This window comes from Magallana gigas, chromosome 5 (genome assembly GCF_963853765.1).
Source record: "Magallana gigas chromosome 5, xbMagGiga1.1, whole genome shotgun sequence".
Taxonomy (NCBI): Eukaryota; Metazoa; Mollusca; class Bivalvia; order Ostreida; family Ostreidae; genus Magallana; species Magallana gigas.
The window spans coordinates 3187189-3203410 of NC_088857.1; the positions used below are offsets into that span (position 1 = coordinate 3187189).

At 35.1% G+C, this 16222-nt stretch overlaps 2 protein-coding genes across 2 annotated transcripts; both read right to left on the reverse strand.

Moving 5' to 3' along the window:
* Positions 1-2217: 2217 nt before the first annotated feature.
* LOC105324274 (uncharacterized protein DDB_G0286299) lies at positions 2218-11040 on the reverse strand. Its single transcript, XM_034453738.2, has 5 exons — positions 10835-11040; positions 5220-5418; positions 3943-4064; positions 3185-3273; positions 2218-3019 (listed from the first exon to the last, which is right to left on the reverse strand). The coding sequence occupies exons 1-5, from the start codon at positions 10989-10991 to the stop codon at positions 2408-2410; spliced, it is 1179 nt and encodes a 392-aa protein (XP_034309629.2). The 5' UTR covers positions 10992-11040; the 3' UTR covers positions 2218-2407.
* A 614-nt stretch (positions 11041-11654) lies between these two features.
* Positions 11655-14886, reverse strand: LOC136275418 (proline rich transmembrane protein 1B-like). Its single transcript, XM_066084487.1, has 3 exons — positions 14725-14886; positions 14091-14209; positions 11655-12070 (listed from the first exon to the last, which is right to left on the reverse strand). Exons 1-3 carry the CDS (start codon positions 14783-14785, stop codon positions 11945-11947), a joined length of 306 nt encoding a protein of 101 aa, XP_065940559.1. The 5' UTR covers positions 14786-14886; the 3' UTR covers positions 11655-11944.
* Positions 14887-16222: the final 1336 nt, after the last annotated feature.

Consider the following 16222-nt stretch of genomic DNA (forward strand, 5'->3'; position numbering starts at 1 on the left):
TATTTCTGTTTTACACAATTACCCAAAACCCAAGCTCTTGTTAAAATGGTCTGAATTAGATTGAAAATGAAAGACAATAAGAGATTTCAATGATAAACTTTCAAACCAAAATGCATAATAGTCGTGAAGAAATATTTTAGAAACTCTCATTTGAAACATAAATTATATATTTTCCTTTCATTGATACTCTGTTCCAAGATATCTTTGATTAATTACTTAATATTTATAAATACATCGGGGTTAAAAAGATGTTCATTCAAAATTATGAAAATTTTTCAAGATTTCATCTTTGAAATGTCCCCTCTACCTTATCAGGTTTCAATACATCGCAAAAAAAGTTATGTCTACGGGAAATTAAATTTTACTGCAACAGACCCGGATGATTACGTTAAAAAATTGTGCCAGGTATTCCTAGTGATTTTCGAATGGAAAAAACGATGATGTCATCATTCCCCATTATAAATCTCTGTAAGATATCTGTTTCCGTTCCTGTGAATTTTTACAAGTGAAAAATGATAATTTGTGAATATTAAATGTTACCTTGGAAATTTTCCCTTTCATCTATTTCAACTGCACTTCGTCCAAATGTGCTGCATAAATATCTTGGGACAGACTATACAAGATATTGACTTCGAACATCACCTTTTTACGGAAGCGTATTAGTGCCACTTCGTATTTTTTTTTCTTTAAAATTCCAACTTTAAAGTTGGAATTTCCAACTTTAATCTTGGAATTTCCAACTTTAAAGTTGATTTTTCCAAGGCTAATACAGGGCATTTGCGAGTGGTAAAATGCAAACATAAGTAATAAACAACATGGCTAGCGCGCATCATGGAATATGCCAACAGAGCAATTGCTATTCATAACGCCATGTTCACTAAATAACGTTGTTTATTTCTTTTAGTATCTATTCAATGTCACTGCAATTCATAAACTGTATTTCATTTTTAAAGAGTTTAGCAATTTGTTTTATTTACACAATTAAAGAGACAGTACGGCGAATTTTATCGAAAAACCGACTTGAAAAAATTTTCCGATCGGGTGCGGTATTTTTGTACTGCTCATGAATGTATAAACTTTCAGAAAATTACAAAGTTCTCCATGCAATAAATCTAATTATTTCATTAAAATTAATAATTACGTATAACCTATCACATAAATAAATCGCAACGTGTTCGGGGTTCAGTCTTCTATACTATTACGCATGCGTATTTACTGTAAACAAAACACATGCAGGGCTCGCGAAGAATCTCCTGGACAGGTTTATTGATAAAATGTCTTTTCTACTTCTCATAGGTAATAACTGTTCAAAGTTTTTAAAATAACCACAATTATTATTTTGTAAGCATGTATTTTTCGTGTTTATCATTGGAGTTGCTACAACCTAAATTTATAATTTTTATAAATGAGGCCCCTTGAGGGGTTATTTGACATATTTATGTCTATTCATTTTTAAATGAACCTAAATTGGTAAAACATTTATAAACTATCGAGTAAGTAAGGACGTGTTTCATTTAGAGAATCGCTTTAACCTCGTTTTCCATGATGACCGTAGTGGAACGAAGATCTTGTAGTTTTCAGCACGTGTCAATTACTGTCAATCAAAGTCCACGTGGTACAAATAAACGATATAAGATTATTGCGGTTTGTACGACCCTTGAATTTCCGGAAGCTCATAATTACGTTAATTAAGTATGTAAAAGGGATTTTCATGTATTTCAACTATTACAATAAACGTTATTTCTTATTTCCTAACTATACAATAGGTAAATCTGAAGTTATTCACACATGTGTTTTCAGCTGTACTGTCTTAATAGAAAATCTCAAGCATAGTGTAAAATATTTAGGTATTTTTCAGTAATTTTCATAAAATATTCAATGACCTACTTTTTTGAACGTGAAGAATAATACTACCATGTACGATCTATAACACACAATTGTTTGTGTGGAGTTCCTTAATCACAAAACCTTGACGTTTAGCTGAATATTATGTTTATTTTTCGTCCATTCCGGCGATTACATCATGCCTATTCCCGCAGCAAAGCAGTTGCCATATAAGGTCATGTCAAAATTCGACAAACTTGTAGACTTTACATTTGTCAATTTTGTTTCAATCATGTCAGATGTGCTATTGCCGAGCCTGGAGATACAAATGCAGAAACTACGGATTAAAAGTGTGCAAAGTTGAAGGTTTAATTAACTAATTAAACACAAAAACACAAAAATCAACAAATTTATTTGATCTGATATTGAATTAACATTTTCATTGTACCTGTATAATCTAATGGATATGTTTAATTTACGACTGATATGTTATTTACACTTTTTACAATAATTGGTTCTCATAGGATCGAACTTAGTCTGAGACAGAAGCCATCTTTCTTCCTGATCTAGTTAAATACACTGCCTATCTTAGTTCATCTTCAACTCCCACCCCCTGTTTCTTCACGCCTGACTTGCTGACGTCATTGGCCGACTCAGCTGGTTCTCCTGAATCTAAACCTTCGTAGTCTTCTGATTTGTCCAGAGCCACGCCCACTTCCTTTGATTTCTTGTCCAAGACGTTTGATTTTAGGGCCACGCCTTTTGACCTGAAGTTCAGTTCTACAATACTTGTTGCTGTAACGCAACCGTCATCGTGGACTATCAACTGACCGTCGTCACCCGTACCCATTTCTCTGGTTAGCGGATTTGAGGTCGCTTCTTTTTGGAGATCAAGCAATGTGTTTAACATAGATTTATCCCTCAATGTCTTAGAACCTGCTGTTCTATTAGATTCGGTTTGAAGAGCGTCTGCGGTTGTTTCTGTGTTCTCCGTCTTGCCATGCCTGCCTTTCCTGGCTTTTTTATTTCCATCCTTTGCCATTTCATCCTTTTCCTCCTCTTTAGACATTTCCCTTTCCTGTGTATCGCCATTTTTCTCTGCAGAATCAGCTTGTCTATCCTGCTCTTTGTCTTTGTTTCGTCGGAGCTTAGCATCTTTTCTTTTCTTTTTCTTTGCATTCTTAATGTCATCAAGCTGCAAGAAAACAACAATGTCACGTATTACTTATTTTCAGAAGAGAGAGAGGGAGAGAGAGAGAGAGAGAGAGAGAGAGAGAGAGAGAGAGAGAGAGAGAGAGAGAGAGAGAGAGAGAGAGAAATAGAGAGAGAGAGAGATAGAGAGAGAGAGAGAGATGCTGACCTCTATCTTGAGTTTCTCGTTTTCATTCTGCAGGCAATGAATCTCTGCGATGGCGAGGTCCATCTGTGCCTCAAGCCTTCTGTCTCGCTCTAGACCAGGAAAATACAGCAAAAATGCATTACATGCGATCAGCAAAAGCCTGACCCGTGGCGCGTCAGGTAACACATGTATATCGATAAACCATTCCAATTCCTGTAGCAAGTTACTAGTATTGAATTATGAAGTTGTACACGACTTTTATTGTTTCCACGAGACCCATGGCGAGGTCATCAGTCCTTGATATTATGGAGGCTAAGATTGCAAAGTAGTTCTATTCCATTTACATCGGTTTTTATCAATTCATTATCCTGGGTTCTATTAATATATAGTTTACCCTCATAACTCGAACTAGATGAAACGAAAAAAAGTCACTATTTCAAATTATCTAAGGATTCGATATACATGCACATTTATAATGGTTAAGAGTTAAAATAAAATAGATGGTGGTACGTATCATGTATCATGGATATCTCTAACGTGTACGTACCGGAGAGCCTGATGGTATGTATCATGGATATCTCTAACGTGTACGTACCGGAGAGTTAAAATAAAATAGATGATGGTACGTATCATGTATCATGGATATCTCTAGCGTGTACGTACCGGAGAGCCTGATGGTATGTATCATGGATATCTCTAACGTGTACGTACCGGAGAGTTAAAATAAAATAGATGATGGTACGTATCATGTATCATGGATATCTCTAACGTGTACGTACCGGAGAGCCTGATGAAGTCGCCGTACAATTGGAGCCTGTCTCTCTGTAAGTCGTTCCACTGGTAGCTGTAGTAGTCGTGTACCCGCGTGGCTCTAGACTCCACCTCGCTCAGTACCATAGACCTGTGGGGGAAGTAAGGTCAAGATCTAGTAACGAAAGGTGCCTACAGGTAAATTGAATTTTAAACGGTAACTAAACTGTCATTTTTTCTATACAATATGAAGGAAATAAGAAACAAATCTCGGAGTTCTGACGATTTGGTACCTCTGACATATATCAGGAATGCCTACAGGCTCTCCAAAAACGGAATTAAACCAACTCTTCTCTTTATAATGATATCAAATTGAATAAACGTATCAGGGTGACTTTTCCCATGATCTCATATACATATTGTAGTATTGTTAAGACACGTACTGTTTCATTTTCTACACAGAAGGTCGTTAAGTAATGGAGAAAGGAGACTAGGTGGCCCACAATTTGATACTTTCATGATTACTTTTAAGATACAATTTGTTAAGATATAAGCTATAATTTTGTAAAGAACAATTAATAAATAGCCTATACACTTGAGTATTTTTCATATGTGTTTATACAATTCTCCTGTTTTTAAGGGGGTGTCAATCCAATCTAAAAATGACCAAGATCATCAGGCGCTCTTGATATATTGTAAACAATAAAATGTATTGTAAACAGTAGTCATAAAAATACAATGTATTGTAAACATTACAATATATATTGTAAACAATACAATGTATTGTAAACATTACAATATATATTGTAAACAATACAATGTATTGTAAACAGTACAATAAATATTGTAAACAATACAATGTATTGTAAACAGTACAATGTGTTGTAAACAATAGTCATAACAATACAATGTATTGTAAACGGTACAATATATATTGTTAACAATAGTCATAACAATACAGTGTATTGTAAACAGTACAATTTATATTGTATAGTGTATTGTAAACAGTACAATATATTGTAAACAATACAATGCATTGTAAACAGTACAATATATTGTAAACAATACCATGTATTGTAAACAATACTCATAACAATACAAAATTATAGTGATCACAAGATCTGGCGGTAAATCCCTCTATGCATGTTAAAATTTCTTTTGAGATCTAATATCAAAATATCTATCAACCGGCATAAGTGTCAATTCCATGTATCTTGGTTTTTATTTTAAATTATACTTTAACGAACGACAGATACAAGTATATATGTATATATGCATGAAAAGGAAAAACTAGAGATAAAAATACTTGAATTTTGAGGCCGGGACTGAAATCATTGGTTCATTGACAGTGACGTCAGATCCTGTTTCCTCTCGTTTGCCTTTCTTTGGTCGCCTTTCTTTCTTGTTCTTGGTTGAGGGCTTCAAAGGACTTGTGCCGCTAGATGGCGCGTATTGAACATTTCTGATGACCATCTTAACTGGCTTTGATCGACTTTTATCCATGGCTGAGAAATTAAAAATGTTTTATCAGTATGATATATGACTTTTCATTTTTATAACAATGCCTTAAAGGGGCATGGTCACGATTTTGGTCAAAAATTATTTTTTCGATTTTAATGTTTAGAATGCTTCAGTAAGGCATTTTTAATAGCCAACCAAAATTTGAGTGTCATTTGTTGAGCTATAAGCAAGTTACAGAGCTTATAATTCATCGCTATGTAAACAAAGCTTTTGTTTACATTTTGAATGTTGAAATGAAAATTCCAGTTTAAGACCTTAAATGAATGTGTTAATCGTTAGGAACTGTTTATTTATGCTTAAAATGAATAAGAATATAGACAAATCAGCTTGAAAAAGATTTTTTACTGGTATATTGAACCTATGTAAACAAAAACAGGGCACGAGCCTTGTTTACATGACGAAGAATTGTGTGCTCTGTATCTTGCTTAAAACTCATCGACTTGCACCAAAATTTCATTTGATCATTAGAAATGCATTCATAAAGCATTGTAAATGATAAAAACAGAGAAATAAAATTTGACCAAAATTGTGACCATGCCCCTTTAAAAATGTATGATTTTCAACGAATACTGTGAACTTGTCTTGGCTGAAGAAAGCATCGTCCAAACAAAACTCAAATGAGTAGAGTAAATACTAATTAATATATTACTAGTTATATGATAAGAGTAATCATATGGATATTCGACACGTCTTGTGGCGTGTTTTCTTTCGAAAAAGTTATATACCCCTGCAAACACATACTCTTATGACATAATGATAAAACTTACAATATATACATGAATTACATATGGAATACTAGTACAAGTAAAATCACGATTTAGACGTTTAAGAAAAATAAAAAAAATTAAAAAAATAAATGGCGTCTCAAAAAACCATCTAAAACAAAGGTAGTTTTTTTTTCATCAAAAGAGATTTTCTGCTTTGCCTTGATTATTTTTAAAGGCGACTGGTGTGCTCCGTCATCAATGTCTTTCATTGTCTCAAAATCTTAGCTAGTCAGAATATTGTATATAATGCTTATAATTATAAAAAGATTGGTCTTCTAAAAAAAAGTTTGGAATTGGCAGGAAAAACCTCTCAAAATTGTACTCTACATTTAATGATATTTATATCATAATTATCCTTCCATTGTTTTGGATGCATAGTGCTGAAAAACTTGAAAATGACTCTCAATTATCTGCTGCTAGAATTGTTAGTGGATTTCCTATTTTTGTTTTTATAGAAGGACCTTACTCTGAAACGGGTCGGTAAACTTTGAAATCTGGGGCAATATGGCAAAAATGACTACCATGTTCAAAATTCATACAGGGGATTGGAGGGGGTACTTAAATATTTGCGAGATAACACCCGAAACAGGCGTGACAATATCTTCCAAACAGGCGTGACAATATCATCCAAACAGGCGTGACAATATCACCCAAACAGGCGTGACAATATCATCCAAACAGGCATGACAATATCACCCAAACAGGCGTGACAATATCATCCAAACAGGCGTGACAATATCATCCAAACAGGCGTGACAATATCATCCAAACAGGCGTGACAATACCATCCAAACAGGCGTGACAATATCATCCAAACAGGCGTGACAATATCATCCAAACGTACGTGACAATACCATCCAAACAGGCGTGACAATACCATCCAAACAGGCATGACAATATCACCCAAACAGGCGTGACAATATCATCCAAACAGGCATGACAATATCACCCAAACAGGCGTGACAATATCATCCAAACAGGCGTGACAATACCATCCAAACAGGCGTGACAATATCATCCAAACAGGCGTGACAATATCATCCAAACGTACGTGACAATACCATCCAAACAGGCGTGACAATATCATCCAAACAGGCATGACAATATCACCCAAACAGGCGTGACAATATCATCCAAACAGGCATGACAATATCACCCAAACAGGCGTGACAATATCATCCAAACAGGCGTGACAATATCATCCAAACAGGCGTGACAATATCATCCAAACAGGCGTGACAATACCATCCAAACAGGCGTGACAATATCATCCAAACAGGCGTGACAATATCATCCAAACAGGCGTGACAATATCATCCAAACAGGCGTGACAATACCATCCAAACAGGCGTGACAATACCATCCAAACAGGCGTGACAGTATCATCCAAACAGGCGTGACAATAGAGAGGTTAAGCATTTAAGCGTGTACGTCTACGAGTACGTGTAGAGCTGCAAGTATGTGTACACGTACACGTACCAAAATTTGTATATATGTTAGTGTACGCGTACGTGTAAAATAATTAGATTCAACGTTTTCAACATGTTCAGTTAACTCTCATTGTTTATGATATAATTCTTTGACTATGATGAAACCAAAAGCATAGTTGTCCTTAATTTATCGTCTGCTTTACATTACACAACATCTTATGTACACTTAGTCTATATTCTTATCAAAAAATGCTACAAGTTTTCATCTACGTGTACTTTTGATTCTACACATTTTGAACAACTTGTAGAATTACGCGGTACACGGACAATGTGACGTAATACACATAAGATTAGGGGATTCCCCTAATTACACGTACTCGTACACGTACACGTTGAAATGCTTAACCTCTCTAATATCATCCAAACAGGCGTGACAATATCATCCAAACAGGCGTGACAATATCACCCAAACAGGCGTGACAATATCATCCAAACAGGCATGACAATATCACCCAAACAGGCATGACAATATCACCCAAACAGGCGTGACAATATCATCCAAACAGGCGTGACAATATCACCCAAACAGGCGTGACAATATCACCCAAACAGGCGTGACAATATCATCCAAACAGGCGTGACAATATCATCCAAACAGGCATGACAATATCATCCAAACAGGCGTGACAATATCATCCAAACAGGCGTGACAATATCATCCAAACAGGCATGACAATATCACCCAAACAGGCATGACAATATCACCCAAACAGGCGTGACAATATCATCCAAACAGGCATGACAATATCACCCAAACAGGCATGACAATATCACCCAAACAGGCGTGACAATATCATCCAAACAGGCGTGACAATATCACCCAAACAGGCGTGACAATATCACCCAAACAGGCGTGACAATATCATCCAAACAGGCGTGACAATATCATCCAAACAGGCTTGACAATATCATCCAAACAGGCGTGACAATATCATCCAAACAGGCGTGACAATATCATCCAAACAGGCGTGACAATATCATCCAAACAGGCGTGACAATATCATCCAAACAGGCGTGACAATATCACCCAAACAGGCGTGACAATATCATCCAAACAGGCGTGACAATATCACCCAAACAGGCATGACAATATCACCCAAACAGGCGTGACAATATCATCCAAACAGGCGTGACAATATCATCCAAACAGGCGTGACAATATCATCCAAACAGGCGTGACAATATCATCCAAACAGGCGTGACAATATCATCCAAACGTACGTGACAAAGATCAATATTTTATTCAAAGGTGTAGATATTTCAATTAAGTTATAAAGTATTTCATCTCTGATGCTATAAAAGAATAGAATTCGTTAAAGGTAGTTCTAAGCACGAACAACCATCTCAATCGATTTATTTCGAAGATACATCATCCGCCATTATTTTTCATTTTGAAAACGCCATTATATAAATAGTGCCTGTTTGGGAGGGTAAGAGTTGAAATTGAGACCCCGAGAAAACCATTGTCAACCGACGCGAAGCGGAGGTTGACAATGGTTTTCGATGGGTCTCAATTTCAACTTTCACCTTCCCAAACAGGCACTATTTATTTTATTATACTGAATGTCTTAATTTCAAAGAAAACTTTACTGCTTTTATATTGGAATGGCGTGAATTCTATGGCGAACTGTACGCGCATAATTTACGTGCATGTAACAATTCGTTGTGTTACCCGTTGCCAAGTGTGTTGCTAACGCTGAGGGTAATAGAACGGGTTATCAACTGCGTTTTAACCAATCAGATTTCAGTATTTAACATGAAAGTATAATAAAACTCCTTTTTTCATACTGTCTTTTCCGATATATTTCATTTTATCAAATAAAATATACAACATGACTACTTTAACTAAGCTAAGACACTAAGCTAAGACATAAATGTGTTCTTAATATCATAAAAACGCAATATAATTAATAGGTCTTTGTGTTCATGTAGGAAAAAAGAAGATGCGCATCATTTCTTTTTTGCTTGTGGAAAATTATCTTACTGCTAGAATTAATCCTTTTTTCATCGCCTTTCTTTTTTGCTTGATTTTAACATTATCGATACAAATCTATTGTCATCGGGTGGGGTATATTTACCTTTACAGATTAGTACTAATATTTATGCTGCTGTTCACAGATACAACTTCAAGATTTGATAAGTTACAATACTTTTTCCCACGTCTCTACTTCCACCACTTTTTGCGTAATAACTCGATAATCATAAATACTTTTATGCCCAATTTAACTACGTCCATTGACTAAAACGAAAAAAGTCCAGATTATCTGTTTTGAAACGTCACCTCTACCTCTCCATGTTTAACAACACAGTCCAAAATAAAGAGTCGACGGACATGAAAGTACCCCGGATAATAACGTTAAATAATGTGCGAGTTGTCCCGAGTACTCCCGAATGGAGAAAAGATGTAAACATTTCCCATTTTGATTCTCCGTACTATGTTTGTTTTCGTCCCTGTAAACTTCTCCGGGTAAAAACAGATGATGTATCAATGATGAAATCTTGGATTTTTCCCCTTTTATCGATACTTGAATTCGGTTTGTTTAATTAACAAAGTAAGATTAATGTACATCAGTGCGTTTGATAAAAGAAACAGCCATATCGTCTTTAGAACTGACATCGTCATGATAATTTCGTGCAGTTTTCTTAGGTCGATGAAGGTCAACCAATCGATAAACGGAGCGTGTATATTTCAGTCCTGTCAGTTTTTACCGAGTAATAAATTACAATCCATTTTCGGTAGAAATAGAGGGAATCTTTATTTGGTGGATGTAAATATAATGATACAAATACATTTTAAATAAACTTACATAAGCAAAAGATATGATTGTTAATTGTTTATTACGCGGATTTGCTATATACATGTACATATATACATGATACATGATACATATATATTTTTTTTGCTGAATTAAAGCGTTCTCCTTGTTTTCTGTCTCACTGTTTTAAAATAAAGGACACGCGCAACATTGTAATATATATACTACATTATCATGATATTGTTTCATCACTCTCAGATATGTGACAAACGATATCCAAACACCTTATTTATACCACCTGAATCTATCAATCAGTGGAGTATTGGAACGATGGCTGTTAAATGAGTACATAGAAGAGTCAGTGCTAATATACTTGAAAAAACTTACACACTTCCTCGCTCACTGTAGATAGCACGGACATTAAAGTTTGGTCCACCATCTTTTGTATCATCATGTTCTCGATTTCCTCCGTGTCTCGCCATGGCTGGTAGATGCGTGGATTAACTTCAAACTCGCTACTTCTGTAGGGCAGTATTCCTTCCATCCTTCAATTCTTGAAGAAGTTATGTGATGAACGTGATAGCGTACGTAGCAACAAGGAATCAACATAATTATATTACCGTAGATTTTCCCTCTTTCAAACATTCGATTTGTGACGTTACGTCTTTATGACGTCATTTGTGTGTCGCAAAAAATCACAAAATAGCTTATTTTCATGTTTTTATTTGTTTTATATAAAAAGTTCCTTACTATCACAACACATTAAAAAAATGTTTATGTACATGAATACAATTTAATTTATATACAACGTGTTGATATGGATAATATATGATTTACACAAAATAAATATTATAGAAAGCAGTAATTGTCGGTGTGAATTACCCGAAGATGCTTACCATTTTTTCTTTAAATGAAAAATTATACTATCGCTAGAAATATTTTTGTTCTTAATCTGCTACAACTAGACCACTTTCATATAATTAATACTCATCTTTTATTATGGGGCGATGAGTCATTATCTCTTGATATTAACAAGCAATTATTCTCATTAGTTCAATTGTATATTAACGAAACTGATAGATTTGTTTTATATAGTTTATGTGCATGTTTCTTATTCTCGTATATATAACTTATTTCCATTTATCGTAATAACAGTTCTATATCATGTAATAACAGTTGTAAGTTTTGTATAATTTTTTCATTTATTGGTAAAGACCTCGTAAGTTGTCAGAACTTGTGTCCGAACCATTTGTTTATGTATCTTATATATACATGTATGTATACAATAAAATATATTCAAATCATGGATACTATCATCCGTCGCACTGACAAAGAGAATGAATAGAATATACTCTCAGCTTCATTACATAGGTCTAACGTATTTTCAACCACGTGCAATCAGATTGATTGCCAAACAATTGGGTTGATGACCCTGCTACGCTCCACTGGATCATATAGACAATATTTCCTAAATGTCTGAACACCAAGCAGGTCAAGTCACGTGACAAAAGCAGTAAAGCACAGTATCGGGAGTGTGAACACTGTTGTAAGGATAAGCAGCAAGGCGTTCCGAGAGAACCTTTCTGCTTCTTCTTCTTTTCCATTGCGTAGAGATTGCCTAGCCTGAAAATTATAAATTGGGTTTTCTAATAAATAAAAAAACACCGACACCGATAAGTTCGTAAAACTTCAGAACGTACTCTCTTATATATAACGGTAAATATAGTATCGACAACAACAAAAGGATATATACAACATTTAGCACCCTAATATCAAATGTCATAAAGTATTATTCATTACAATGATTAATTAAAACCGTATATCTGGTAATCTTCGATGAGGACTTAATATCCGCCCTTTTCGCGATCTCTTTTAAATAAAAAATAATTGAAAACGCAGAAATTGTACCCTGTATCAAATTCTATGAGAAACGTTTTAAATCGCAAAAAAGGCTGACGTGAATTTAAAATGTTACAGATTTCCCCCTTTTTCGCAGATTTTGTGACACGATTTTGTGATACGTTATTTTTTATCCAATCAGACAGCGAGTAAGTGCCAGAATTGAATTCGTTTACTTCTAACTAATGACATTACCATCTTATGCGCGGACTCTTTTAACAACGGGACTGCCTCGGCTCTGGGCACTTTGTTAATAGCGCTATACATTACACAAAGTGGCTATCCTGAGGATCGAGATCAAATCTCAATTTAGAAAAGTACTCGTTGATTTTACCTACAGATCTACGGATCACGTTTACATAATCATCGATTCCCCATAGAAACAGGTAGATGGCATAATATTGAAAAAAAATTAAGAAAATGTACAATGTGTGACTCTAATAGTATTGGGGATGAATTTCATTATATTTTAGAATCTACACATTTTGTAAACGATAGAAAAATGTTTTTGCCCAAGAGATATTATGAAAACCCAAATATTATAAAATTTAACGAGCTCATGAATACTTTTAAATAAATGTAGAAAAACTAAAAAACTTGTCAATATTTATTAAGAAAATTTTCAAAGTCTGTTCTTCCAGAAACCAACTTTAACAACCTATTGTATTGTGATTTTAACCTTTTTTCGTCATTATTACTCCTACTGTACATGTGATCCTTGACTGTGTTCGTGTACATTTGTATATACTGATTTTGAACCTCAAATACCAGTGAACTGGTCTTGAGTGAATAAAGAATTGAATTGATTGAATTGAGATTTACTCCTCACCATGCCAATAATGCACTTATTTGTTGTTTTGAAAAGAAATTGAACTATATATAGTACAAGGATATAATAAAGAAAGTGAACTGCGTTGTTTTTTCTTCTTCGTTTACTTTCATATCTCCTTGCAATTATATAACCGTATAACGACAAATAAGTGAGTCTCTTTTAAAACAAACATGTAAACCTATCGACCGGAAACACTTGCCACACTTAGACCTCTAGATATATATACATGTACATATAAACTGTACTGAACCTCTTTTAACAACACACTTACAGTTAGTGAATGACTCGGTATAGAGTTAGAAGCGGTTAATGCGGTGATGGATGGTGAATTGCGCAATCCTTCCTTTTAACAACAAACACCTACAGGGGACGTTTGTTTAAGTACGTTTGAAAAGTTTGATGAGAGATGATATGATGTGTACGAGGATGTATTCGCTAGGTGTTAATTTAACACACATGTAAACCCCACCCCCAACACCCTGTCTCAATATGTAAAAGTAGATAACCTTGAAATCATCACCAGCCATTGCCTTGACTATCATAAAATATTGCAAATTCCTAGATGAAATTAGTTTTGTAAAAATATTGTTAAAATCCGTTGTTAGCTATGTACGTTTATGCATGTAATTACATGTATGTAGATTGTGTCAGTCTTGTTCTGTTTTGCTATCAATGAGAAATAAACTATCACCTGTATACCAATGAATACATACCGGTATTGCCAGTCGAATACAATGTTTTATTTGGATAAAAAATTTGAAGACAAAGGGGGAATAAGCTTTTTGACCAAATTCTAAACGTTATATACGAGTATCTTCCTATCTCTCTACTATATGTTTAATGTGTAGATAGGTAGCATTGCACGGTGAATTTAGATTTTCGATATTGTAAATTGCAGTTTTCTGTGGGTACCTTGTGGGCGTATCTGACCGCCAGCAGACCTGTAGGCATGTAGAAACACAGACATGCCACCAGTACAGAGGTGGGGAGATAGTCGTGGACCAGCCGTCCGTCCGCCTTCTGTGACGTGTCTAAAGGAGAAATACCAAAATAAACAAAATTAATAGCAGGTCAATTCGATCCAATATATTCTCATATAGCATTGAAACACTCTCAAGTTTTAAGGTAGAGATATAGACATTGTGAATCAACCAAAACAAATTAAGAATATACTACAGACATATATCCGACAGGGATCACAACAGGGTTAACCCAAACCAATGATCGTCTACTCAAGGCGCAGAAGTAGAGAAACTGCGGAATCAGTCTCCCAATTGTAGTGTCTTAAACTTATTAACAATTAATAGAGTCCCTGAAAATATTTGGGCCACCAGTAGGTGAAAGTTGTTAATAAGTATGACATAAGTATGTTATCACCGTATAACAGTTTAGAGACATATAGGCAAGATACTAGTAGTCAGGTGGAAGGACCGACAAAAACTCGCAGGGACCAATAAGACTGGCCGCAAGAAGGGTACAATACCCCCCCCCCCCCCCCAATAACACACTTTCCTCGATCTACATGTGCGTAGAGTTCATAGCTCACCTGGCGTTTCTGTTTCGTCAGAGAACCCATCCATAAGAAGCTGCACGTACAGGTCCGTCATGTCTCTTGATCTTTTGAGACAATGCGAGGATCACCCCGGAAACAAGCACCTGGGCCAGTCATCACCGGATGGATTTGTTTACTGAATCATTTCCCCTGTCATTTTTACGATGTCCCCGACTTCCTGCTTTTGTTTTCTCGTTCCCAACGAGTACTTAGGGCATTATTGATATTGATTAACAACAAATAATTATTTCATAATAAATTCAAGATTTTATATTTTGAAATTAAAAGAAAAAACAACATCATATAAAACAATTTTCAACTCTTTATTGTGTTTTGGGTTGTGATGTTTTTGTTTCATTTGCAAGATTTTAAATGTGTTTAAATGCTTTGTTTCGTTTGATTTGCTTTTATATATAATACATGTAGTGTCAAACGTGTTCAGTAGCGTGACTTTGATCTGGCTTTCTCTGTGCTCTCTCTGTATTGATCGATCTGTTCCTATAACACTACACAGAACACAAACAACCAGTTGTTGTCATGCAGAGACACTTAAACTTCAAAATACATGCACTGTCTACTAACTCGGTGATTAGTTTCATCCGTCTTCATTGGATCTAGACGAACATCTTACTTTGAGTGAACTAACGTATGCAAGAGAAATAAAAATCAAGGAATATCTTTTCTAAACTTAAGTGTGCAAGCTGTAGATCTTTTTTAACGAATTAGTTAAGAAATGAACAACAAGTTCAAAAGTTCACCGTGATATGAACTTGGTTGGACACTTGATTAAAATCAGGTGAATCCTTCTTTCAAAATGTGATTACTTACTAACCACGTTCATATTCCGGTGAACTTTTTAACGTATTGTTTATTTCTTCACTAATTCGTTTATAAAAGATCTACAACGGCGTGTGGTAAATCATTGCGACGTCATGAAAAAGTTTACACAGCATTGAACGTTTTTGCTATTATATAGGTTTATACAAGGAAACATATTTGCAAATAAAATTTTTTTCTTTATCTGGCTCTGGCACCACGAGCTTATCCAAAAGGTCAACGGAATAAGCCGTACATGGCTGTTGTACTTGTAACGTTACAATACGAGCAAATACTCTTGATGCAACTGGGGCGTGGAACAATTTACCTCCATCAGTTTGTAGATTTGAGCGTACATTTAGAAAGACAAAATCGTGCAGATTTCCGAAACGGGGCAAATGAGATTAAAAGCAATAATATCGGTCATGTGTAAATATGCGTGTACGGAATTAATTTTACCATCGTTGATAGAGTACACCACATTTCCACATCTTGACTCTATAGCAGTTCAATTGAAAAGAATCGCGACACTTTACATTCACCAATGTCTTTGTCTGTGATAACACTTCGAATCCAATACATTTCATCAATGACTATTTTAATATTTAATCGTATGATTGCTGAAATTTTTGGATTTGGTCACCCCGATCTTATTTGATGACCTCACCATACTAAA

Bases quoted from the DNA above. Each gene is read 5' to 3' on its own strand.
- LOC136275418 (XM_066084487.1), bottom strand. From the start codon at position 14,785: ATGACGGACCTGTACGTGCAGCTTCTTATGGATGGGTTCTCTGACGAA. The intron at 14,210-14,724 runs GTGAGCTATGAA...TTTCTCCTTTAG, and splicing joins TGACGAAACAGAAACGCCAG to ACACGTCACAGAAGGCGGAC. The intron at 12,071-14,090 runs GTACCCACAGAA...TATAATTTTCAG, and splicing joins CGGTCAGATACGCCCACAAG to GCTAGGCAATCTCTACGCAA.
- LOC105324274 (XM_034453738.2), bottom strand. From the start codon at position 10,991: ATGGAAGGAATACTGCCCTACAGAAGTAGCGAGTTTGAAGTTAATCCA. The intron at 5,419-10,834 runs GTAAGTTTTTTC...TTAATTTCTCAG, and splicing joins TACAGTGAGCGAGGAAGTGT to CCATGGATAAAAGTCGATCA. The intron at 3,020-3,184 runs GTCAGCATCTCT...GTTTTCTTGCAG, and splicing joins ACGAGAAACTCAAGATAGAG to CTTGATGACATTAAGAATGC.